The sequence below is a fragment of the Protomyctophum bolini genome (assembly GCF_963924005.1).
Source record: "Protomyctophum bolini genome assembly, chromosome: 9".
NCBI classification, from domain to species: Eukaryota; Metazoa; Chordata; class Actinopteri; order Myctophiformes; family Myctophidae; genus Protomyctophum; species Protomyctophum bolini.
In genome coordinates, this window is record NC_137870.1 from 4,835,285 (window position 1) to 4,860,284 (window position 25,000).

At 44.3% G+C, this 25,000-nt stretch overlaps 1 protein-coding gene across 1 annotated transcript in view; it reads right to left on the bottom strand.

The window, feature by feature from the left end:
* Nucleotides 1-25,000, bottom strand: part of myo7aa (myosin VIIAa) — a 70,409-nt gene that overhangs the window by 45,286 nt on the left and 123 nt on the right. The window contains exons 1-13 of the mRNA XM_080772654.1: nucleotides 24,925-25,000; nucleotides 21,486-21,599; nucleotides 17,358-17,510; nucleotides 13,111-13,295; nucleotides 11,033-11,154; nucleotides 10,029-10,171; nucleotides 9,582-9,695; nucleotides 8,199-8,267; nucleotides 7,457-7,541; nucleotides 6,827-6,903; nucleotides 2,928-3,047; nucleotides 2,435-2,577; nucleotides 656-866 (exon numbers count right to left, since the gene is read on the bottom strand). The exon at nucleotides 24,925-25,000 is cut by the window's right edge and continues 123 nt beyond it. Coding sequence (XP_080628780.1) covers nucleotides 656-866; nucleotides 2,435-2,577; nucleotides 2,928-3,047; nucleotides 6,827-6,903; nucleotides 7,457-7,541; nucleotides 8,199-8,267; nucleotides 9,582-9,695; nucleotides 10,029-10,171; nucleotides 11,033-11,154; nucleotides 13,111-13,295; nucleotides 17,358-17,510; nucleotides 21,486-21,599; nucleotides 24,925-25,000 — 1,612 coding nt within the window. The remainder of the gene's footprint in view (nucleotides 1-655; nucleotides 867-2,434; nucleotides 2,578-2,927; nucleotides 3,048-6,826; nucleotides 6,904-7,456; nucleotides 7,542-8,198; nucleotides 8,268-9,581; nucleotides 9,696-10,028; nucleotides 10,172-11,032; nucleotides 11,155-13,110; nucleotides 13,296-17,357; nucleotides 17,511-21,485; nucleotides 21,600-24,924) is intronic.

Here is a 25,000-nt window from a genome sequence, read left to right on the forward strand (position 1 = left end):
AGAGAGAGAGAGAGAGAGAGAGAGAGAGAGAGAGAGAGAGACAGAGAGAGAGACAGAGATAGAAACAGAGAGCCTAAGATGATGTAACTTACAGAGCATATTAAGTAGACATAGCATTCTATAGTGTATACTCATACGTAGTTAAAATGTGGCGCAAATTTGTAATAATATATTCTTTCACAGTGAACGTTTTTAACTAAAATCTTTGGTTCTGGAGGGTGTCCCTGGAACAAGATATATTCAGATGGGGGCCAATTACATATATTTTTGGGGGTCCTTGACATGAAATAGTTTAACCCATTCTGAACGGGAACCCATTTTGGTGTTAGCATCATGTTGTGCTTTAGCTTTTGAAAAATAGCAGATCTACAAGCTCATAGCGCGCCACCGAGTGGCGCGCTACGAGCTTGTAGGTCTGCTATTTTTGAAAAATCGAAGAACGACTGACATTTTTTTAGAATCTGATCTCTGGTCAGAATGGGTTAATCAGACCAGTGTGTGTCCAGTGGAAACCTCGTATGAATCTGATCTCAGGTCAGAATGGGTTAAGAACCACTGATTTAGAAGGCATTTGTAGAATGGTCCTCGGGTCTAGAATGGATGAATGCCTCCTATACATTGCAGATGGTAACAGTGTACTGTATGTACAGTATACCTTGGGGAACTTGCTCTCCTCGTCGATGAGGGAGATGATGTTCATGGGCTTGATGGCGATCATGTCGAGCGCGTCCTGGTTGTCGGTGAACTCGATGTGCTGCCAGTTGATGTGCTCCAGGTTGTACTCCTCCTGCTCCAGCTTGAACACGTGGCGCACGAAGAACTGCTGCAGGTTCTCGTTGGCGAAGTTGATGCACAGCTGCTCGAAACTGCAGGGAACGAGGAGAGGAAACGAAAAAAGAATGATGAGAAAATTACAGAAACGTGTCACAGCTGCTCGAAACTGCAGGGAACGAGCAAACGAAAAAAACTATGAGAAAATTAAGTTTCTGTAATTCTGATCATCCCCTGTATCGCTTCTTCAACCTCATGCCATCAGGACAAAGATACAGAACCTTACTCTGGAAAAAGGTTTGTTTCAGTAGGAGTTTTGTACCCTCAGCCATCGCGGCATTAAACAAACTGCCCCGCCGATAGGATGGTTTCTGTACTAAAAAAGTAAAAACTCATGTTTTTTTAGTTTTTTTGTATTGTCTTGGTGTTATGTTGTTTCTGTACTATGTGCTGCTTTTGTTGTTGTGTTGAACAGACCTGTGAAAATGAATATCCTTCGGGACAATTAAGATTATTATTATTTATTATTATTCGTTAAAATCATCGTTTCCAATCGAACGAATCATCGTTAAACGAAAAAAAACGATGAGAAAATTACATAAACGTGTCACAGCTTCTCGAAACTGAGAAAACAAAAAAGAAATGATGAGGAAACTGAAAAGTGTCACAGCTGCTTGAAACCAGTGTTGTTTTTGGCAGCAAATTCCTATTTTGGTTTTAGTCATAGTCTCTGGAATGAAACCTCATTTAGTTTTAGTCATATTTTAGTCACCTGGAATGTTTTAGTGTTAAGTCTCGTTTCAGTCGACTAAATCTACAGGTTATTTAGTCGACTAAAATGTATTTTGGCGGGCCTTGATGCCATCGTATAATGACTGTTTTTACACATGCTGAAAATAGGCGATCTAGAAGCTCATTTCCAGCTTGCAAGTGTAAAATGACTTATCCTGGATCACTTGTCCACTAGTCCCTTCCTCACACTTTATTCTGTTGACGAAATTGTCAATACATTTAGCTTTAGTTTTAGTCATAATAGCATTTAGTTTCCATTTAGCTTTCGTCAGTGAAAAAAGGTAGTCGACGAACATTTTTCGTCTTAGTTTTAGTCAACAAAAACAACACGGGTCGAAACTGCATGCGATGAGTAAGGACAGCGAGAGAAAAAGCACAAAGAAAACTGACGTGTGCCGCCAATGTGCCGGTATAGGAAACACTGAGATTGTCATTCGGAGGTGATTCTGAGCAGTGGTGGAAAAAATACTCAAATGTTTTACCTTTTTTTTATTTTAAATGGCTTCTAAATCATGACTTTTTTTCTGAAAAACCATAATGGTTCTATATCAGTGATTCTCAAACTGAGGACCCCAACGATAATATGTACCCCCCCATCTGAAAATATGTTGTTCAGAAGCAAGGATATGAGTTAAAAACGAAAGAATATATATTCAAAGATTCAAGCTCATAGAGTGGCACTCGGTGCGTGCGTGCGTGCGTGTGCGTGTGCGTGTGTGCGTGTGCGTGTGCGTGTGTGTGTGTGTGTGTGTGTGTGTGTGTGTGTGCGTGTGCGTGTGCGTGCGTGTGTGTGTGTGTGTGCGTGTGTGTGTGTGCGTGTGTGCGTGCGTGTGTGTGTGCGTGTGTGTGTACGGTACCGTGTGCAACATACCTGTTGACGGTGAAGTTCTCGAACCCAAAGATGTCCAGCAGTCCGATGGATCGCCGCGTGGATTTGGGCGCCATGGACGGAGGCTTGTAGATGGCCGCGTTGATCTTCTCCACGATCCACACGAACAGACGCCCGTAAATACCCTGCACACGCACACACATGCACACACACACACACACGCGCATGTGCACGCACATGCACACGCACAAACACAATAGAGCAAAGAAATGAAAATGCATTCCATATATATACTAAATTATTGTAAAGAAATAAAATCCTTTCACTTTGCGTCACAGCAAAAAAATAAAAAAATAAAATAAAAGTCTCACTTTGACTAGTTGGGCTCTGATTGGTCACCCACAACTCTGGGGTGCAGAGCGAAATGTATAATGAAAACTGAGGGAGTGCCAGAACCAATCTCCTGTGTGTGTGTGTGTGTGTGTGTGTGTGTGTGTGTGTGTGTGTGCGTGCGTGCGACCACGTGTGTGCGTACCTTAACGAAGGCGTCCCGTACATCCAGAGCCTGCTCCATGCTCAGAGGGGTGGAGACGGTCTCCCCTCTGGTGATCAGAGTCCTACTGGTCAGACAGTTCATCAGGTCCTTCATGTCCACCTTAAAACACACACACAGGCACGCACGCACACACACACACACACACACACGCACGCACGCACGCACGCTCGCACGCACACACACACACACACACACACACACACACACACACACACACACACACACACACACACACACACACACACACACACACACACACACACACACACACACACACACACACACACACACACACACACACACACACACACACACACACACACACACACACGCACGAGCACACACACACGGAGGGGTATATATTTATTTGTCAATGTGCAAAATGTGTGTATATATACGCTGGGTTTGACCCTATAGTAAAATCACACCCGTGTGAAGTGAGGGGCGCTCCTATCGTGGTATACATCATCATGTACGTCAATGGGAATTAACTGCACGTATAGGATGAAAATATAGCCAATGTGCTCGTCTACGTATGACGTGAATTCATTGCCAATGTTTGTGTTAGGACAAAAATATACACTACAGCTCAATGTAGGGGCTGCCCCTCAAAAATGTATTTGTGGACCTTCAGCATTTCTAACCACACCATAGTTATTGTCACACTTTATTATTCTTCCGGAGTAACCTACGTACCTAACTTCCGCTGTGATTGGCCGAGCTTTGCATAATGTTTGTAGTAGCTAATTGGCTGTTGTTGGTTACGTATAACCAATCTGTGTTTTACAATCGGTAATAAAGACATAAATTCCCTTGCGGCAACCACACTTTGCAATTTGTCAAAATTGCAACTTTTCTAATTGAATAGTTTCAGTGCACCCCTGGTATAGTTGTTTCAGAGTGTTGTTCCTCCGTTGGCCACCAGATGTCACTGTCTGCTCTGTTCTCAGCATGTCTCAGTATGCTGGTTCAGAAGGTTACAGAGCAATGGGAGCATGATATTTAGGGCTCTATTTTCGTCCGTCGCTAAACTACTACTTATTTTTACTATTTTGAAAAAAAAAATTAATAGTTAAAATAGCCTACAAGCTCACAATGTCTAGATAGTTGAACTAGGCCTATTCAAAAATTATTTTCAAAATTGTAAAAAATAATAAAAAAGGCAAAAGTGGTTTAGGGATAAGGGCTTTAGTATGAACAAAAATGGAGCCCTAAATGCTATATTAACAGACCCTTGGTCCTTGAGGGGAATGGGGGGTACCAGGGGAACCCCAGCATCAACAATCAGTTTAATTACTTCATCCATTTAAATGTTCGTTATTAAAAAAATAGCAGATATACAAGCTCACAGCTTGTTACTGTGTGCCGTGCTGTGAGCTTATATTATCTGCTATCTTTGAACATTGTGGAAAAATAATAAAATAATAACATCATTTGGGATTTTTTTGAGGGGCGCTATCCCCTCCTATGTCCAGCTTTGAGGGTGTGTGTAAACACAAACATTGTCCTGGCACAAACATTGTCCTAACACAAACATTGTCCTGACACAAACATTGTCCTGACACAAACATTGTCCTGACACAAACATTGTCTTAACACCGAAAATAACACAAACATTGTCCTGGCACAAACATTGTCCTGACACAAACATTGTCCTGACACAAACATTGTCCTGACACAAACATTGTCCTGACACAAACATTGTCCTGACACAAACATTGTCTTAACACCGAAAATAACACAAACATTGAATGTCATTGACAATGAATGGCCAAAGTTTTGAGTGTTATTTGTGCAAACATAAATTGTGTAATTGTGTGTAAACACAAACATTGAAAAAGTGAGGACGCAAATTATGATCGGCCGGAGTGAGATGATGTATGATGATACGAGCGCCCCTCACTTCACACGGGTGTGATTTCTTTTTAACATAAATGGTCAACATGGGCCTCCCTCCCTGGCACGGAACATTTTCAGATGGGGGTCCGCGGCCAAAAAAATATCCATTTAGAGGTCCTTGACCTTGACATGCAATAACCCATTCTGACCGGGAACCCATTTTGGTGTTGGCATCATGTTATGCTTTAGCTATTGAAAAATAGCAGACCTACAAGCTCGTAGCGCGCCACCGAGTGGCGCGCTACGAGCTTGTAGGTCTGCTATTTTTGAATAAAAATCAGAATGGGTTAATCTGACCAGTGTGTGTCCAGTGGAAACCTCGTATGAATCTGATCTCAGGTCAGAATGGGATAAAGTACATTGTTACCTTATGTCTAGGGATGGAGCTCGTTAATCTGTATCGATAACGAGCCCCGTATCGATCAGGCTTATCGAGCCGGGTTCTTATCGAGCCCACTATTTATATTATTTTGTGGAAAGACAATAAACTTTGCTAGGGCCTTCAAATACAGAACTTTTCTAAAAGATGGAAGGCAATTGACCTTTTTTACCAATAAAATAATATTAAAAGAAACTGTTAACTGGTTAATAACATGTGTACAGTCACTTTAAAAGTGTAATTTTGTTTACCCAGACAGCGCTGGTTGGCAGGAATCGCTACACTTTTAGACCGACATGTTAGTGCCAGCATGCACGATTCGATTTATTTCTTGATCGCCTCTTGTTTAAAGGTAGAGTAAGTGTTTTCACTTTATTCAAATATCACTTATTTTTTTGTTTTGTTGTGATAATCCTCTCTACTATAGAGTGTGCTGACCATATAAAGAGTTCCTCCCTGTCCCCTGTTAACCCCTGGGGGTCAAAAAACCTTAGGTTTCGTTTTTGACTCTCTATCCTGATTGGACGAAGGCTTAGGTCCCACAGCCAAAAACGAAACCTAAGGTTTTTTGAGTGAAATCACTTACTCTACCTTTAACATGACATCATGGGCCGCTCTGCTCGCTGACAGGCTTGATAAGCTCAAAGCTACTCAGTAAGATTGTTATGCCATTTTTTCGAGCTCCATCCCTACAAATCTGTTCCTTTTTTATAAATATTGTATCTGCTAGTTTCACTACTTGTGTACTCAGATGCAGTACGTAGAGCATTCATTTACAAAAATATATACAGTAGTTATACACAATATTCAGTGTGTAGTCTCGCCCGCGTTGCCCGACTGTTGCCTCTCGCAATTTCCAAATGCTTCCGTCATACTAGTCTGGAGCAACGGAAGCTCTGATCATGAGTCAAATATAAAGCGGAAGTGAATATATCTAAGCATAATATAGCATGTTGCTTAGCAGAAAAGGAAATAAAACAAATAATCTCTAAAGACCTTTTAAATAGTGTAATAATGAATTGCATTTTTATAGCGCTTTTCTCAAGTTCTCAAAGCGCTTTACAACGGTTCATACATTGGGAGGTGAAGCGGCGAACAGTCGACGGCAGCGTCCTCACTTCCCACATATTACCAATGGTGGCGAGATCACACCGACCGACTCATTGGAGGGTTCAGTGTCTTGCCCGAGGACACTTCGACATGTGGACAGGAGGAGGAGCCGGGATTCAAACCGCCAACCATTGGATCATTGGTCGACCTGCTCTACCTCCTGAGCCACAGCCGCTGGTGTAGTTCCAGACTCTAAATACTAGCATTCGGAGATTGTGGAATAGTACCGGTAGTCTGGCTACGCGAGTCAGTGTATGGTAGCAGCACACAGAGACAAGTGTGTGTGTGTGAGTGTGTGTGTGTGTGTGTGTGTGTGTGTGTGTGTGTGTGTGTGTGTGTGTGTGTGTGTGTGTGTGTGTGTGTGTGTGTGTGTGTGTGTGTGTGTGTGTGCGTGCGTGCGTGCGTGCGTGCGTGCGTGCGTGCGTGCGTGCGTGCGTGCGTGCGTGCGTGCGTGCGTGCGTGCGTGCGTGCGTGCGTGCGTGCGTGTCACCTCCAGCAGTGTAGAGGCAGTGATGAGGTGGGGGCTGCGGACCACCTCACAGGCGTCTAGGTTGTCGTAGGTACGAGCTGTGGGGTCAGAGGTCAGGTCAATGATGCTAATTATACATATAGATATAGGTTCCATGTGTAATATACAGTAGAATTATATATATATATAGACACCAAATATACCTGTAAACCCCCATCATGCATAGAAGACTAGACTACGCTATCATCATATCACTGTCTGTCTGTCTGTCTGTCTGTCTGTCTGTCTGTCTGTCTGTCTGTCTGTCTGTCTGTCTGTCTGTCTGTCTGTCTGTCTGTCTGTCTGTCTGTCTGTCTGTCTCCTTCGTTGACCAACAGTAACACAGCTGCCTTCATTCCTTCATTCAGCAGCCTGTCAGTTAACAGCACTAATGACAAACGGTGTTCAGGTGGGTCTACATTCATCTAAAAATGCAGGCCAGGCACCCAATCATAAATGATTAACGGTACAGATATTTTGTGGCATTTTTGTTATATTGGCTAGAGAAAATAAATATCCGCCATAACTTTTGACTGGGTGGGCAGGACGCACGTTTGGGTGGGCAGGACGCACGTTTGGGTGGGCCCTGATATATATACATGTGTGCTTTACCTTCATATCGGAAGTTCCCCATATGCAATATGGCCGCCAGTAGTTTGGATATCTCCCCGTTCTCCGTGTCTGTGAACATCAGCACCTACAAAATGTACAACACAGATATATACAGTCCATACATTCACATGTTGAGCATAAAACGCTTTAAGACATGTACAACACAGATATACAGTCCATACATTCACATGTTGAGAATGTAACGCTTTAAGACATGTACAACGCAAATATATACAGTCCATACATTCACAAGTTGATCATACAAGCTTTAAAAGATGGAGTGCCGTGATTTTTGTATTTTTTGCCAGCTTTTCGTGTGTTTATGAGGTGACAGTATACTTCATTAGACCCCTTGGTGTGGTTGTTACCGGTATGTGCAATGATGTATTCCCTTTGTATTTAGGGTTTCTTCCTGGAGGCTGAAACCTCGACAGTCAACAAGAAAAACTGTGATATAGTGACATCACACTAGCATCGCCTCCCATTAACCCCTCCCCCTTTATCATACAACTGCAGCCGTGGGTGCGGCTTCAGTTCAGGTGGATCACCACCCACCAGGCAAACCAGGCAGACTTAATGAACTGGTGGGTGTGTCCACATAAAAACTACATTTTAACAAATACTGTACACTTTTTTTGAAAAAAATAAAAATAAATCTTATACCTCCTTATATAATAGTTTTAGGGTGGACACAAATCATGGCACTCTATCTTTAAGTGAGTCAAGGTTCATGCCAGTATACCTTCATGGCAGAGCGAATGTTAGAATACTCCTTCAAGTCATCACGACCATCACACGTTGTGCAGTTCCCCTGGTGAGACGCACGCACACGGACACACACACACACACACACACACACACACACACACAAGGGTGGTGAGAGAGGCAGAAATACAGAGTGACAGCGTAGAAGTGGTGAATGGCAATGTGAACAAGATATTGAAAAGATAAAAACTGCAAACAACCAAACAAAAAACAAAGCACACAAAAAACATTGTTCTCACTATAGTCAGATAATTGTACAGTCTGTCACAAACTCTTCTCCCTTCCGGCTTCAAAACTATGGAATTAACTCCTCATTGCAATCAGAACGGCAGACTCACTTCCAATATTCTGCCACAGTCTGAAAACCCACCTCTTCAGACTTAGGGTCGATTCATACTCCTATTTTACCGCTGTTTCGGCGCTGTAGTGCCGAAATGATTTCGGCTCGTCAGAAATGTTCAGTAGCACCGAAGAGACGACGTTAGGACGGTATCCCGCCCCCCCCCCGAACCTCAAACGATGTCACATTGTAGGCTCTACAGCGCCGAACCGACTTTTATTCGGCTCTAAAATAGGAGTATGAATATAGCGCACTTGCTGTAGCACTTGCACCATAGCCTTGACGACCAGGCTCAACTTATGCAATTTAGATCGCATTTTATGTAGACATAGCACACTATAGTGTATATATATATATATATAGTTTCCTTATATACAAGATACAGTATCCCATGCACTGTTAAGACGGATGTTAGGTTGGTAGCTTACGTATGTTCCTTGGTTTCTATGTATTACCATGTGTTGTTCTTGCTTACTGTAAATTGTTCAGGATTAAGAGCGTCTGATAAATGATTAAATTGTATACTCACTATAGTTAAGTAGGTGTAGTCTCTGCAGTACTCACTATAGTCAATGCCAACACTACATCCCGTCTTTCCATTGGATCCCACAGCTCTGTAGCTGAACTGGGGAAGGGGAGCACTTGATTGCCTTGCTGGCCGCGCGGGCGTGTAAGCACTGCCCGCACCCATATGACTGTGAATGTATGGCTCCAGGCGGCCCCGTAAAGACATCAAGCGCTATTCTCCCGTCACATAATATATAGCCAGCAAAACAAGGGAAGTGTGGCTCGCTCTGGTGGGCGCCCAAGCGTGTAGCTATACTTGTGTGAATGTGATAGTTTCATTAGGTTAATATTGCTATAAGTTTGTAACCATTTTAGAAAAAGCAATAAGCCACACGACGCGAGGTCCCAGCTTACCGTGGATTTGATAATGGCTGAGAGACATTTTAAGGTCGTCTTACTGGTCTGTAGTACTCACTATACTGTAGTTAAGTAGGTGTAGTCTGTAGTACTCACTATAGTTAAGTAGGTGTAGTCTGTAGCGCTGCCCAGACTCAGCTTCTTCTTCTGGTCGGCTGTCATTCCGTTCAGCATGCAGTAGAAGATGTGGTAGTTTCTCTCATCCTTAGCCTGGAGAAGGACCAGAGAGGAGGGGTTTGTTTGGGAAACGACTGTTTTATCTGAGGGATTTTTAGCTCTGCTATTTTTGGAAAAATCGTGAAAATGTGGCGCACATTTCGAATATATATTCTTTCAGAGCGGACGTTTTTTTTACTCAAATCTTTGCTTCTGGGGCATATTTTCAGATGGGGGTCGGCGGCCAAATACATATATTTTTTGTCTTTGACTGACATAGAAACATGGGTTTTTCAGAAAACTGTCAGGATTTATAAGACATTTGTAGAATCGTCCTCAGGTCAAAATGGGTTAAAGGAATAGAGGGTTGAGCATGCGTAAACGTACCTGTCGACAGACCCTGCTCTTCTCCAGCAGGTACTGCTCAATCTTGGCTCCCTCGATGGCTCCTCTCTTGTTGAAGTGGATGTCGATGTACTTCCCGAAGCGAGACGAGTTGTCGTTGCGGATCGTCTTCGCGTTGCCAAAGGCTGCGAAACGGCAACGAAAACAAACAAAAAAACACAGCAGTCTATTGTAATTATGGCGCACGTTCCCTTTGTATCTGTGTGTGTGTGTGTGTGTGTGTGTGTGTGTGTGTGTGTGTGTGCGTGCATGCATGGTCAATGTTGGTCAATTTGGTTCCATTTGTACACTCTTTGTACACATTTAATTTTGTACACTCTCAGAGTTAAATTAACATTGATTTTACAATATAAATCGGGGTCTCAGAGATAGTAATGCCATTACATGGGGGGTCCGTAGACTAATGCACGTCAAAGTGTGGGGGGGGGGTCCTTGAAATGAAACAGGTCGAGAATCACTGCTAGAGCCGTAAAAATCTTCTCTTATGGGGGGGGGGGGGGGGGGGGGGTCCTGTCATATCTCTTCAAATAGGGGGTCCACGTGGCTAATTAGTGTCAATTTGGGGGTCCTTGACATGAACAAGTTTGGGGACCACTGGTTTACAGAACTACTCATTCAAGATGACATCCACACAGTGTATTACTTTCAGTACACTGAAATATTATTTCAGGCGTCTGTCTCTCTCTCTCACCTGTCAACAAACAGTATAGCTCTGCTAACGTCCCATAGCCTGAAGGGATGGGCCGCTCTGATTGGTACAGAAACATACAGGGCTTAATTCCGTTTCAGACTGAAACTTCAAAATAAAATGCCCCAAGAAGCTTTGAAGTGAAGATGCGTGGGGCTTAGCGAAGGGACACACATGTGTGCGTGCGTGTGTGCGTGCATGCGTTGCGTGCGTTGTGTTGCGTTGCGTGCATGCGTTGCGTGCGTTGTGTTGCGTTGCGTGCATGCGTGAGTGTGTGCGTGTGTGCGTGCGTGCGTACCTTCTAGAATAGGGTTAGCCTCCAGGACTTGCTGTTCTATCCAGGAGTGTTGACCGCTGATGGCCGCCAGGAACTGAAGAATTAACTTGGTGCTCTCCGTCTTCCCTGCCCCCGACTCCCCACTGAAACACACACGCACATGCACACACACACACACACACACACACACACACACGCACACACACACACACACATTCATTAGTTAAAGGTTAAAAGTTTTAAATATGAAGTACCGGTATGTGTTTATCAATCAATAAACCCTGACTCTGTTTGACCAGAATGGAACACAAGTTATCTTAATTGGTATTTGAGAGGGAGTGCCTCTTTAAGTCTATGAGGTCTATGAGGTGACAGTACTTCATTAGACACCCTGGAGTCGTTTTCATGTGCAATGGTTGCGAATGCAGTGAGCACTTACTATGAGACCTAGCAGATCATGTCTGTCTGTGTGTCTGTCTGTCCCGCTTTTGTGCCCATATATGGAGCTGAGTGATTACGTCACCATGACTCAGCCATAAACATATAAGGAGTCCCCAAAGCAGCTATACGTCCAAAACCCAAATATGTACAAGCTGCGTTCGCTTCCCGCGTCTTATTGGTGTATTCACTTTGTATTTAGGGTTTCTTCCTGGAGGCTGAACCCTTGACAGTCAAACGGGCCAATGAAATAAACAGTAATATAGTGACATCACACTATCAGCCCTTCCCCTAACCCCTCCCCCTTTATCATACAACTACAGCTGTGGGTGCGGCTTCAGTTCAGGTGGATCACCACCCATCACCACCCACCAGGCAAACCAGGCATACTTAATTAACTGGTGGGCGTGTCCACTGTCCACATAAAAGCATGATTTTAACAAAATACTGTACACTTTTTGGGAAAATTTATTCCTCCTTAGACATATAAATAGACATAGATTTAAATATGCCTTGATGATCATGTTTTCGGGTGGGGAAAAAAGCTATATTTACACAACAGGGTGGTGTGCTTTACCGTCATTAATGGCACGCCTGCATCGCCAGTTCCGTAGGCAGCGCAGACGTGCATTAATGACAGTAACGCATGACCCTCGAGTGTAATGTTGCGATTATACAACAGTTAAAGATGGATTAAATCAACTGTAGATTTAGTCGACTGAAATCTTATGATATTTAGTCGACTAAAACTAGACTAAAACATTCCAGGTGACTAAAATATGACTAAAACCTAAATGAAAACTATTCAAGATACTATGACTAAAACTAAAATCAAATGTTGCTGTCAAAATCAACACGGCTACGCTCACTGCAGTTTACATATGTGGCCAAATTTGACTGAGGGGCTGCCATTGGATTGTTTTGTAATTTCATGTCATATGATAGCAGGGAATCATAGCTTCAAATTGACATTGAGTAATGTCTTGCAGAGAAACAGCGAGTTGAGAAAACAGGCTTGAAAGGTTCACTTCTGTGGTCTCTAACATTACACCATAGCTACATGTTTAAGTATGCATTTCATATTTACATGTCTATTTCAGCTCTGATATTCATTTCAGACATGCTCTAGTATGCGCTATTAACTTATTTTGGATTAAAAATAAAAGTTTTCGCCTCTGGTGAGGTTGCGCGATGGCAGACTCTCAGTCAAATCTGGTCATATATGCTCCGCCCACCCCTATGCCAGTGTTATTTTTGGCAGCATATTTCTATTTTAGTCATAGTCATAGTCACATTTTAGTCACCTGGAATGTTTAAGTGTACATTTTGGCAGGTCTTGATGCCGTTGTAATGACTGTTATTACACTTGCTGAAAATATAGCCAATCTACAAGCTTGTAGATCTGCTATTTTCAGCATGCAACCAAGTGTAAAATGACTTATACTGGATCTCTTGTCCACTATAGTCCATTCCTAACATTTTAGTCTAGTTTATATTCGTCAACGAAATTGCCGATATATTTAGTCTTAGTTTTAGTCATCATAGCTCAGTTTCCATTTAGTTTCCATTTTAGTTTTCCTCAGTGGAAAAAGGTACAGTCAACGGACATTTCTCGTCCTAGTTTCAGTCGACCAAAACAACACGACCCCCCCCAGCTGTACCTGATGATGCAGCACTGGTCGCGGTTGTTCCGTTGCATGTTGAAGTAGCAGTTGTCGGCGATGGCGAAGATGTGCGGCGGCATCTCGCCGATCTTCTTGTTGGTGTACAGGCGGATCTGGTCCGCCTGGTAGATGGGCAGCAGCTGGTACGGGTTCACCGCCACCAGGATCGAACCCGTGTACGTCTGTGAGCGCGGAGGAAAGGCCCCGGAGAAATGGGAATACACACACTAGTTAGGGGGAAAAAACGGTATATACTGTATATAATTTTTATCCCACGATTTTGTAACCCATTTTTTCACCCAGTGTCAATTATCTAATGTAATCCTGGGCGCTACACTTCCTCTGCCAACTTGGGGAGGCAGCAGACTGACCTCATGCTTCCTTCTATGCATGAGGAGTCCAAGCTGCTTCTTTTCACCTGACAGGGGAGAGTTTCCCCGGCCGGATGTAGCACGTGGAAGGAACACGTTATTCCGACCAGTTCCTTTCCCCTCCATCAGGCGCCCCGGCTGGCCAGGGGGAGGTAGTTTAAGAAATCAGGATTACTGCATGTGTTTTTGTGAGGGTACCTATACTCTATAGGCCACTTTTCCAAATGTGATGATCTCATCACGTTTGTGATGATCTCATCACGTTTGTGATGACGGCTATGGCCGTTTTATGTTTTTTGTGCAAAACTATAATGCTTGCAATGGATTCAGAATCATTAACAAAAAACACTAGTTCGACCTGTTACTGTACATGCTACAGTACTTTTTTGCCGGCATATACGGTAGGTTGTTAATGGCATGCCGACTTTCAGCAGCTGTCACAAAGATTCCCAAAGGGACACCTTTATGAACACATTGTGAAGAAAGCTACAGTGGTTAAGCATTTATTTTGCAGATTGGTCAAACATTTGGCTAACTTGATGCCGACAATATGATGATTCTCAAATATCGAGTGTCGATTTAACTCTGAGAGGGCACGAATGGAACCAAACGGACCCGTAAACCTGGGTCCGTTTGGTTACAGGTCCACTCGGTTCCACGCGTGCTCTTCTCTTCCCGTGATCAGATTGTAATCGAATAGCTCCTAAAACTCATCGTACAGTTAAAGTGTAAATGTCCCAATAAGGTGCTCTGAACATCCAATTAACCGTGTGCAAACACAACGTGCATCGAGCATTCAAAAGCAATGATACTGTACGTGATAAAAAGTGATAAAAAATAAATAAAACATATAGATACCAATGTCAATGTGGCATGCATTGTTTTCATCAGAGACGAAGGAGATGACGGAGAGGATGTGGCATATTATGTACTGGCTCCCTATAAGCCTAGACACGTTCACTCAGGCCCTCCTTGAGACCCCCCCACAGGCACAGCTCATCACAAAGGCTGGCCGGGCATTTGCAATAGAGGGTATGCGCATGCATAGCTCAGCTCCAGCTCAGTGGCCTTGTGGTTAGAGTGTCCACCCTGAGACTGGGAGGTCGTGGTTCGATCCCCGGCCGGGTCATACCAAAGACTCTAAATAATGGGACCCAGTGCCTCCCTGCTTGACACTCAGCATCAAGGGTTGGATTTGGGGTGGGAAGTGAGGACGCTGGCGTCGACTGTTCGCCGCTTCACCTTCCAATGTATGAATGAATGAACCATTGTAAAGCGCTTTGAGCACTTGGAAAAGCACTATAAAAATGCAATTCATTATACAGTGAATGGCAGATCGAGTGGCAAAGTGCATTTTATGTTGTTTTAACCCATTTAGAAAATAAAATAAAAATCTTCTAAATCATGACAATTTTCTGAAGATTTTGAGGCACATTTTAACATTTTTTTCAAAAATAGCAGACCTACAAGCTCGTAGCGCTCCACTTGGTGACGCGCTATGAGCTTGTAGATCTGCTATTTTTCAATAGCTAAATTATAAACATAATGTTTAAAACACCAAAAGGGGTTCCCGCCCAAAATGGGTGCAATCAAATAGGACTTTCTGTGTGGATGGGGCTGTCAAGGCCAGAAAGTATCTTTTTTTGCCACTCAAGGCGTTCCCGCATAACTTCCAGGTATGATGATGATGTCACGCGCATACAGTATACCCTCTATTCGGGCTCTTAAAGTATGGAACGCCCTACCTATTAACGTTATGTTTAATGTTTTAAATCCCTTCTAAAAAAACCCCACCTTTACGTTAAGGCCTTCTCTTATCATTTCCTCTTGCATGCCTTGTTCTATTTTTTGATTATAATGTGCGTGCTTTCATTTTGTGCTTGCTGTTATTCAATGATATCTTGTTGTAGCTGCGACTTCGCTGTTGTTGTTTTTGTTGTTCTTTACCCTGCTATGTAAAGCACTTTGTGACTATGTCTTGAAATATGCTATACTGTATAAATATAAATTAATTATCATTGACATTGTATAGGCTACTCTTTTCTGAGCCCCTAAAAGGATACATACAATGCATTGTTTGAGAAAACCACCGCAATCTGCATTTTGGTAGTCACCTCTTCAGACTCCATCTTAGCCCTTAGCATAGCTCTTGCTGTAGCACTTGGACTATATCGCCTCTAAGCTCGGCGACCTTAGAGGCGATATATGCAAAGGCTCAACTTATGTCATTTAGATCAGTGGTCCCCAAAGAGGCGCCCGGCCGGGGGACCCCTATAGGGGTCCTTGAGGGAGCTAAATGATAGTTTGGAACCAAATGGACCCTTATGGGTCTCCATTTGGTTCCATTTGTATACACCCTCAGAGTTAAATTAACATTGATTTTTATAGTTCACTTTGAACTTTCATGCGACTCCCCAATTGCTTTTGTTGGAAACAGCAGGCAATTATGAAGCCATGCCGGATGCCATCATGTGTGCTGTACGTGGCTCATGTGGTTAGTTAGTTAGTTTCAAGCGGGAGTTGGAGGAGGGGTGTGGGGGAGAGGTGGAGGGGGTGGAGGAGAGGTGGAGGGGGTGGAGGAGAGGTGGAGGGGGTGGAGGGGGTGGAGGAGAGGTGGAGGAGGGGTAGTAGAAGCAGTGGACGGAGGCGGAGGGGGTGGAGGAGGGGTAGTAGAAGCAGCGGACGGAGGCGGAGGGGGTGGAGGAGGTGGAGGAGGGGTAGTAGAAGCAGCGGACGGAGGCGGAGGGCTCCCGTGTAGCTCAGATGGCGCAGCGTGACAATGACAACGGTATCAGTGTCTCGACACGGGAGGACGGGCGGCCATGATGGAAGTGGAGCACCGGCATGCACACAGTGAGCGAGGAGCTGGACTCCATGATGGAAGTGGAGCACCGGCATGCACACAGTGAGCGAGGAGCTGGACACCACACCGGGCATTGCACTCCCTGCGAGGGTGTGGAACGCGCCGTACATGTTGAATTTGAATTTGAGAAAAAAAAAAAAAATCCTCAAAAAATGACGTGGGCCATTAGTTTAATAAGAAGGTGACGAAACACTTGTCATGCAGGTGTGCTCTCCTCCGGTGCAGTGCACATGCCAAACATCTCCTGATCGGAAACCATAGACTTACCCTCCCACCACAGTTAGTCTTCAGAGAGAGAGAGGGGGGGGGGGGGGGGGGAGAGAGAGAGAGAGAGGGAGAGAGAGAGAGAGAGAGAGAGAGAGAGAGAGGGGAGAGAGAGAGTGAGAGAGAGAGAGAGAGAGAGAGAGAGAGAGAGAGAGAGAGAGAGAGAGAGGGGGGGAGAGAGAGAGAGTGGGGGGCATACAACAATAGACAGAAAGGAGACAGAAAGCAAGGAAAATAAAGTCAGATCGAGATAGAGAGAGACAAAGAAAGAAAGAAAGAAAGAAAGAAAGAAAGAAAGAAAGAAAGAAAGAAAGAAAGTAAGAATAGAGAAGGAACGAGACACTCAAAACAAACACGTCAAGTCCCAGCAGTTCACCTGCAGAACTGAGTGGCACTTTTTTATGTTGTCATTTCTTCCAAGCTCATGTTTTCCAGCACTTTGTACAACAACGTACCAGTGTACCATGAAAGAGTCATATGATATCACCGATTCATCCAACGCAATAATAACCTTTAGTCTGTAGCAGTGTTGTCGTCGTCGACTAAAACTACGACTTGTAGTTGCGGTGTCTGCAGGTTGCATACATGTATGAGTACATGGACACAGTACTTACATAAATGAGTGTCTCCCTGTATCTGCAGGTTACATACATGTATGAGTACATGAACACAGTACTTACATAAATGAGTGTCTCCCTGTATCTGCAGGTTGCATACATGTATGAGTACATGAACACAGTACTTACATAAATGAGTTTCTCCCTGTATCTGATGAGCAGGTTGCGGAGGATCCCGGCCTCGTTGAGGTCTCCCAGGCGGATCATGTCCTCCACCCCGTGGATGGAGGTGGGGTGCATGGGCTTGATGTTGGTGGCATTCTGGGGGGAGATCCAGTGCTCCTGGAGGAAGGAGGGAGAACATACAGCAGGTTAACATCATTCTGGGGGGAGATCCAGTGCTCCTATGGAGGAAGGGGAGAGAACATACAGCAGGTTAACATCATTCTGGGGGGAGATCCAGTGCTCCTGGTAGGAAGGGGGAGAACATGCAGCAGGTTAACATCATTCTGGGGGGAAATCCAGTGCTCCTGGAGGAAGGGGGAGAACATGCAGCAGGTTAACATCATTCTGGGGGGAGATGCAGTGCTCCTGGAGGAAGGGGGAGAACATACAACAGGTTAACATCATTCTGGGGGGAGATGCAGTGCTCCTGGAGGAAGGGGGAGAACATACAACAGGTTAACATCATTCTGGGGGGAGATGCAGTGCTCCTGGAGGAAGGAAGGGGGAGAACATACAGCAGGTTAACATCATTCTGGGGGGAGATCCAGTGCTCCTGGAGGAAGGGGGAGAACATACAGCAGGTTAACATCATTCTGGGGGGAGATGCAGTGCTCCTGGAGGAAGGGGGAGAACATACAGCAGGTTAACATCATTCTGGGGGGAGATGCAGTGCTCCTGGAGGAAGGGGGAGAACATACAGCAGGTTAACATCATTCTGGGGGGAGATGCAGTGCTCCTGCAGGAAGGGGGAGAACATACAGCAGGTTAACATCATTCTGGGGGGAGATCCAGTGCTCCTGCAGGAAGGGGGAGAACATACAGCAGGTTAACATCATTCTGGGGGGAGATGCAGTGCTCCTGGAGGAAGGAAGGGGGAGAACATACAGCAGGTTAACATCATTCTGGGGGGAGATGCAGTGCTCCTGGAGGAAGGGGGAGAACATACAGCAGGTTAACATCATTCTGGGGGGAGATGCAGTGCTCCTGGGGGAAGGAAGGGGGAGAACATACAGCAGGTTAACATCATTCTGGGGGGAGATGCAGTGCTCCTGGAGGAAGGGGGAGAACATACAGCAGGTTAACATCATTCTGGGGGGAGATGCAGTGCTCCTGGGGGAAGGAAGGGGGAGAACATACAGCAGGTTAACATCATTCTGGGGGGAGATGCAGTGCTCCTGGAGGAAGGGGGAGAACATACAGCAGGTTAACATCATTCTGGGGGGAGATGCAGTGCTCCTGGAGGAAGGGGGAGAACATGCAGCAGGTTAACATCATTCTGGTTAACATCACTCTCTCTCGCTCTCTCACTATAAGCACACAGCCACGCACTGTTCTTTTGGGCATGGAGGCACAGCGCTGAGCGCACTGATATAACAGACAGCAGCACAAAATGTTTACAAGTTTATCGAGATGAAAGTTCCTACTCCCCACTAGTCCCCACACAGTGACAGCACTCCATGTTTACGGCACGCACAGACAGACAGAATATTCTGTAGGCTATAATACTATTACACTGCACTGCAGTGTTTGTGTTTTCTTAAGCAATTGATTAATGTACTCGTCCTCATTTCGATCAGGGCTTCAGTCTCCACTCTCCTCATTCGACCACGTCTATCCACAGTAACGGGACATCTTTGCGCTGCGTAAAATATGCCTTCTCCGTCTCCAACTGTGTTCAGCTCCTCACCCGCCACATTGTTCTTAATTTCCTTTATTTGCTGCGGATTGCATTCACACCTGCACCGAATCGTAGTCAAGCGCGATTGGAAGCGAAGCGAAACCCCCGTTTTTGCTCGGAGTAAAATGCGTTTTAATCGCAGCAAAGCTCTCTGGTGAGAATGCGACCTTAAACACCTCCATTACCCCATACATTATGCATACAGGTGTGGTTTGGGTGTTACAATGATTAAACCAATCACCGTGCCACCTGCCATTGCCTTTAAGAGATCCATTATCCATTTAACATTATGCCCAGTGGTTTACACTATGACCCAACATGGCCATGGAAGAGCGACACACGTTGCTGCCTTGAAATATAGCCTGTTTATATTTGATCTAGAAGCCGGGTTGTTTTGTGTCCATTAGCTCCAACACAGCCTCACTCGTGCAAATCTAATAACTTCTTTGACTAGACAATTAAAACAATAAGCACAAGGAATTGACACTGCTGATTATAGTAAAATTCCAATCACAGAGATTTGTGGAGAATTAAGACAAAACGAGACCTCCATATATGGTGGCGCGTGACGTGTCGTCACAAGGCGTGACTATATATGGTGGCGTGACACGGAGGAGGGACACGACTGATGGGAATTGCAGGTTTTCATAGTGAACTTGCGACCTACGCTCGCAATAATTTTTCATCATCCGTTCTAGACTGGATAGGTGAGTCAATTTATGAAAAAATATAACTTAACCCCCAAAAACGGTTTTTCAATGGATTCTGGTAGTATCGGGCAAGCTAAATAACATACTAAAAGTCATACTAAAAATGTGTATGTAATAGTATGTTCTTAAGCATGTCCAGAGGTACTAGAATAAGTTGACAAATACTTTGCAAATGTTTTCCCATTTGAGATATGGCCATTTTAAACTCCATCTGGGACGCAATCTTGAAAATGACGGCTTTCTGGGGAGTAGATTTTGGTAGACTTTGGTAGACGTTATTTAGCAATGCCCAATACTGTACCAGAATCCATTGGAAAAACCTCTGTATCCATTTGTTGGGGGTTAAACCATATATTGATTCACCTAGGATGACACGGGCGATTTAGGAACACAGACAGACCGTGTGTGTGTCTGAAACAACTGTTTGTCAGTTGATGTCACTGCATGGGGCATAATTAATGCATGGATGTGTACACGACTACTACTACTCCTCCTCTTGGGTTTCATTCACTGACACTTTGTCCTCGTCTGCTGTGTTCGTTAGGGACGTGCAGAGAGTGTTAGAGAGGCAGACACCCCGTAAAGAGGGCACTTTTGGACAAAAATAGCGAAAATAGCAGATCTACAAGCTCTCAACGCGTCGCGCTGCGATGCGTTGAGAGCTTGTAAGATCTGCTATTCTCGGGGCTCAACCAGGGGGGCAGTCAGACAGATATTTCGTGAAGCCACTAAGGAAATCGGGACTTCCTGAAAGTATAATGGCCTGTTGTGGCGCTGTCATTGGGCACAAAAAAACCCATAGCTCCATAGAGGTCCATGTATTTGGGCCCAACTTCACCTAGACTGTATTACCTTAATAAACATGGTCATGAATACTTTCTGCTTCCAGTCACTAGTTTAAAGTCTCATTTCTCATGTCATAATATTCTTTTTGCAAAATGATGGTCCCATTTATTTAAAAAAATTACCATAAAGTCGCGTATGTTCTGAGGGGCGTGGCTACCGTTACAGTCTATGAACGGGAGCCACCCCCCGTTCAGTCAAAATAAAAACCAACGAAGAGTAAGGGGGGGGGGGGGAATCCCGCCTTGTTGTCTGGGCCAGCCAATGGCCAGCTGGGCCCAAACGGAGCCAGCCAATGGCCAGCTGGGCCCAAACGGATCTAGAAATAATTATGGCGACTTACAGTGCAAGGAATTACAGGCTTCATTTTACGTCCATGTTAGACCCGTGGGAACGCTTTGTCCATATTTGTTACAGTCTATGGGCTCAACCCATGCACTTTTAGCTAGTGGAGATGCGGTGTGTACGACATGGATTTCGAAACAAAATGTGTTTTGCCCTCCGGGCGGCACGGACAGCAGTACTTAACCCATTCTGAACGGGAACCCCTTTTGGTGTTAGCATCATGTTATGCTTTAGCTATTGAAAAATAGCAGATCTACAAGCTCATAGCGCGCCACCGAGTGGCGCGCTACGAGCTGGTAGGTCTGCTATTTTTGAAAAATCGAAGAACGACTGACATTTTTAGAATCTGATCTCAGGTCAGAATGGGTTAATCAGACCAGTGTGTGTCCAGTGGAAACCTCGTATGAATCTGATCTCAGGTCAGAATTAACCGATGAACGGTGAAGTGATTCAGCCGGCTGACAGACGGACAGACGGACGGGGTCCAGACCTGTGAAGAGCGTTTGTGGGACTTACGTTGGTCTCATCGTCTAACACCTGGATCTGTCCCGAGTCACAGAGTTTGACCACGGCTCCGATCGGCACCACAAACTCCCGACCCGTCTTCAGGTCCAACCAGACATAGTCTCCCTGGAAACACAGAAGCAAATGATATCTTATTCAGTTCAGTCACCACAAGCAAATCTGAGGTCAGAAACGTATAGACGGTAGAATGGTATCTATGACTCTGTGTGCGTGTGCGTGTATGTGTGTGTGTGTGTGTGTGTGTGTGTGTGTGTGTGTGTGTGTGTGTGTGTGTGTGTGTGTGTGTGTGTGTGTGTGTGTGTGTGTGTGTGTGTGCAAACAGTACAGGTTGCAGTGAAGCTGGTCCAAAAGGACCGAAGATAGACTTTGCGGTCTTGTTTCCATTCGGGTCCCATACATTCATTCACAATAACAACAGTGACAACAAACATCTCACATTAAATCTACATGTACAGGTTGGGTAAAGAGGTGGGGCAATCACCTTCTCTCCCTTTGACCTGATGACAGGTGAGGTGAAGACAGACAGACAGACAGACAACTTGGATTAGAAATGTTTTCTCACACACACGCTTCCCTACGTGTAATTATCCTCAATTAGATGCAACATCACACGCACGCACGCACGCACGTTAAGTCTGCTTCAGTTTTGTGTATACACATGATGCACATGCAGAATCACAACTCAGACATGCAATTATGATTCACACACCAGACATATTCAGACGTACAATCATCGTCTCTGTCGGGTGGAAACCTCATTGTGTCCCAAACTGTTTATTTCCGGGATTCAAAATTCAAAAGTATCAGATCTACAAGCTCGCAATGCGACGCAGGCTTGTGGGTCCTTTACTTTTGATGCTTATGCGTAGTATGTATGCTATTCATTTACAAATAAACTGTGATAATGCTGGCCGTTGGACAGAGGTTCCAGGGAGTAGACAGGTCCACAAGTATATTTCAGGCATTTTATTTGCCTCCAAAGTGCAGCCAGTGACAATACAAAAAGTTATAAATACTGGCCAAAATACCGTTAAAAAAAAATAGGAAACAAATACACCTGCTGGCTAAACTTTAAGAAAACACAACAGATCCTCGAGAGACTTTTTTACAGACTATTTAACCTTCGATGAGGTCCTGGCTCGCAGCTCTCCCTGATGTCTCTCCTATAGCCTCAGGTAATACTGAACTGCCTCCACCTGCAGCAATCCTGCTTTTATACAGGTGGGGCAAACCATTCCCTGTCCGACACAGGGGTAAGGGGTTACAATATGCCAGTCTAACCACCGATCCGACACAGGGGTAAGGGGTTGACACTAGGGCTGCCGTAATTGTCCAAAAATTGGATTCGGATATTCGTTTTAAAAACCCACGTGGATTCGAGCAATTCGAGCCATTCGGATTTCGGATTTCAATTCGAGCCAATCGGATTTTTTAATAATTATATTTACACCAATACAACCTTAGACATAACATTTAAGATCGCATTGCTGGCGCAACTCTCTCTCTCCGCGCATTGGTGTTGCTGAAAACTGAGATGGAACGGAACGCATACATTCTCCCTTCTCCAGTAACATTTTTTTCTTAAATGAGCAATCCTACCACACAGCCTTATCAAAACGAGGCACGGAGGCAGTGTTAATTCTGCTGCATTATTATTATCTGTGGACTGTGGGTCTGCTGCCGACGTTATGAAACTTTTTAGCTGGCTAGCGCCTATGCTCCGCTGTTATGCTCAAATTAGTGACCCTAAAGAATTCTGAGGCAACATGGCTGGAGACGAGGCAGCCAATCAGAACTGCGCTGCGCTGCGCTGTATAGTCTGTGTTTAGGAGGCAGCTGATTTATTCTTCAATGTATGCCGTTGTCGGCGTGTCGCATGGCAAATATAACTAATCTACAAGCTCACAAGTCACAACGCTTACCCATGGCACGGAAAACTAATAATAATAATAAATAAATAAATATTTTTTATTATTATTTTTAATTCGAACCTTAATTTTATATATTCGGTTATTAATTTAAAAAAATGATTCGAATCTATATTCGGATATAGAATATTCGTTGGCAGCACTAGTTGACACTATGGCAGTCTGACCACCGATCCGACACAGGGGTAAGGGGTTGACACTATGCCAGTCTAACCACCGATCCGACACAGGGGTAAGGGGGTTGACACTATGCCAGTCTAACCACCGATCCGACACAGGGGTAAGGGGTTGACACTATGCCAGTCTAACCACCGATCCGACACAGGGGTAAGGGGTTGACACTATGGCAGCTAAATAAAATGTTGGGGCATGTGGAGTTTGCTTTGGAGTTGCCCCAAACTGCAACTGCACGTTTGAGTCTGCTATAAACACAACACGAGATTTATAGCTAGATAGCTATAAACACAACATGAGATATTAGGGGTGTCAACAGGGGTGTTATGAACGATTCATAATTTCCAAAAATCGAAATATGTTTTTTTTCTGGTTACAGTTTTCACCACATGGTGTTTGTGATATGAAATGTAAGCTCACCCTAATCACAGTAAACATCATGTCTTCAGTCATTTTCAAGTTACTGTAGTCACTTCAGTTCAAGACTGGAGTAGATTGTGATGAACTCTTATGTATTGAATCGAGAATCATTTTGAATAGAAATTCGTTTTGAATCTGGAAAAAAAAAGCCTTTTCGTTTTTGGATTGAGAATCGAGTTGAATCGATTTTGAATCGAATCGTGACCCCAAGAATCGGAAACGAATCGAATCGTGGGACACCCAAAGATTCACAGCCCTACGAGATATATAGCTAGATAGCTATGAACACAACACGAGATATATAGCTAGATAGCTCTAAACACAACACGAGATATATAGCTAGATAGCTCTAAACACAACACGAGATATATAGCTAGATAGCTATGAACACAACACGAGATATATAGCTAGATAGCTATGAACACAACACGAGATATATAGCTAGATAGCTATGAACACAACACGAGATATATAGCTAGATAGCTATGAACACAACACGAGATATATAGCTAGATAGCTATGAACACAACACGAGATATATAGCTAGATAGCTATGAACACAACACGAGATATATAGCTAGATAGCTATGAACACAACACGAGATATATAGCTAGATAGCTATGAACACAACACCAGATATATAGCTAGATAGCTATAAACACAACACCAGATATATAGCTAGATAGCTCTAAACACAACACGAGATCACAACACATGGTATCGGTATTCGGTATCGGCTAACACAGTCATTTTGGTATCGGATCGGGAACGAAAACAAGTGTATCGGGGAAATCCCTAATTACAATGCATGATTCATTACACACATTGACGCATGCAACTCACGCAACGCAACGCACGCAACGAATGCTCACACACACACACACACACACACACACACACGTCCTACCGGCAGCAGCGTGGTGTGCTTGACGACCGTGTTGACGTTTCGCAGCAGGGCCCACTTGGCCTGGTCCTGCTCGTAG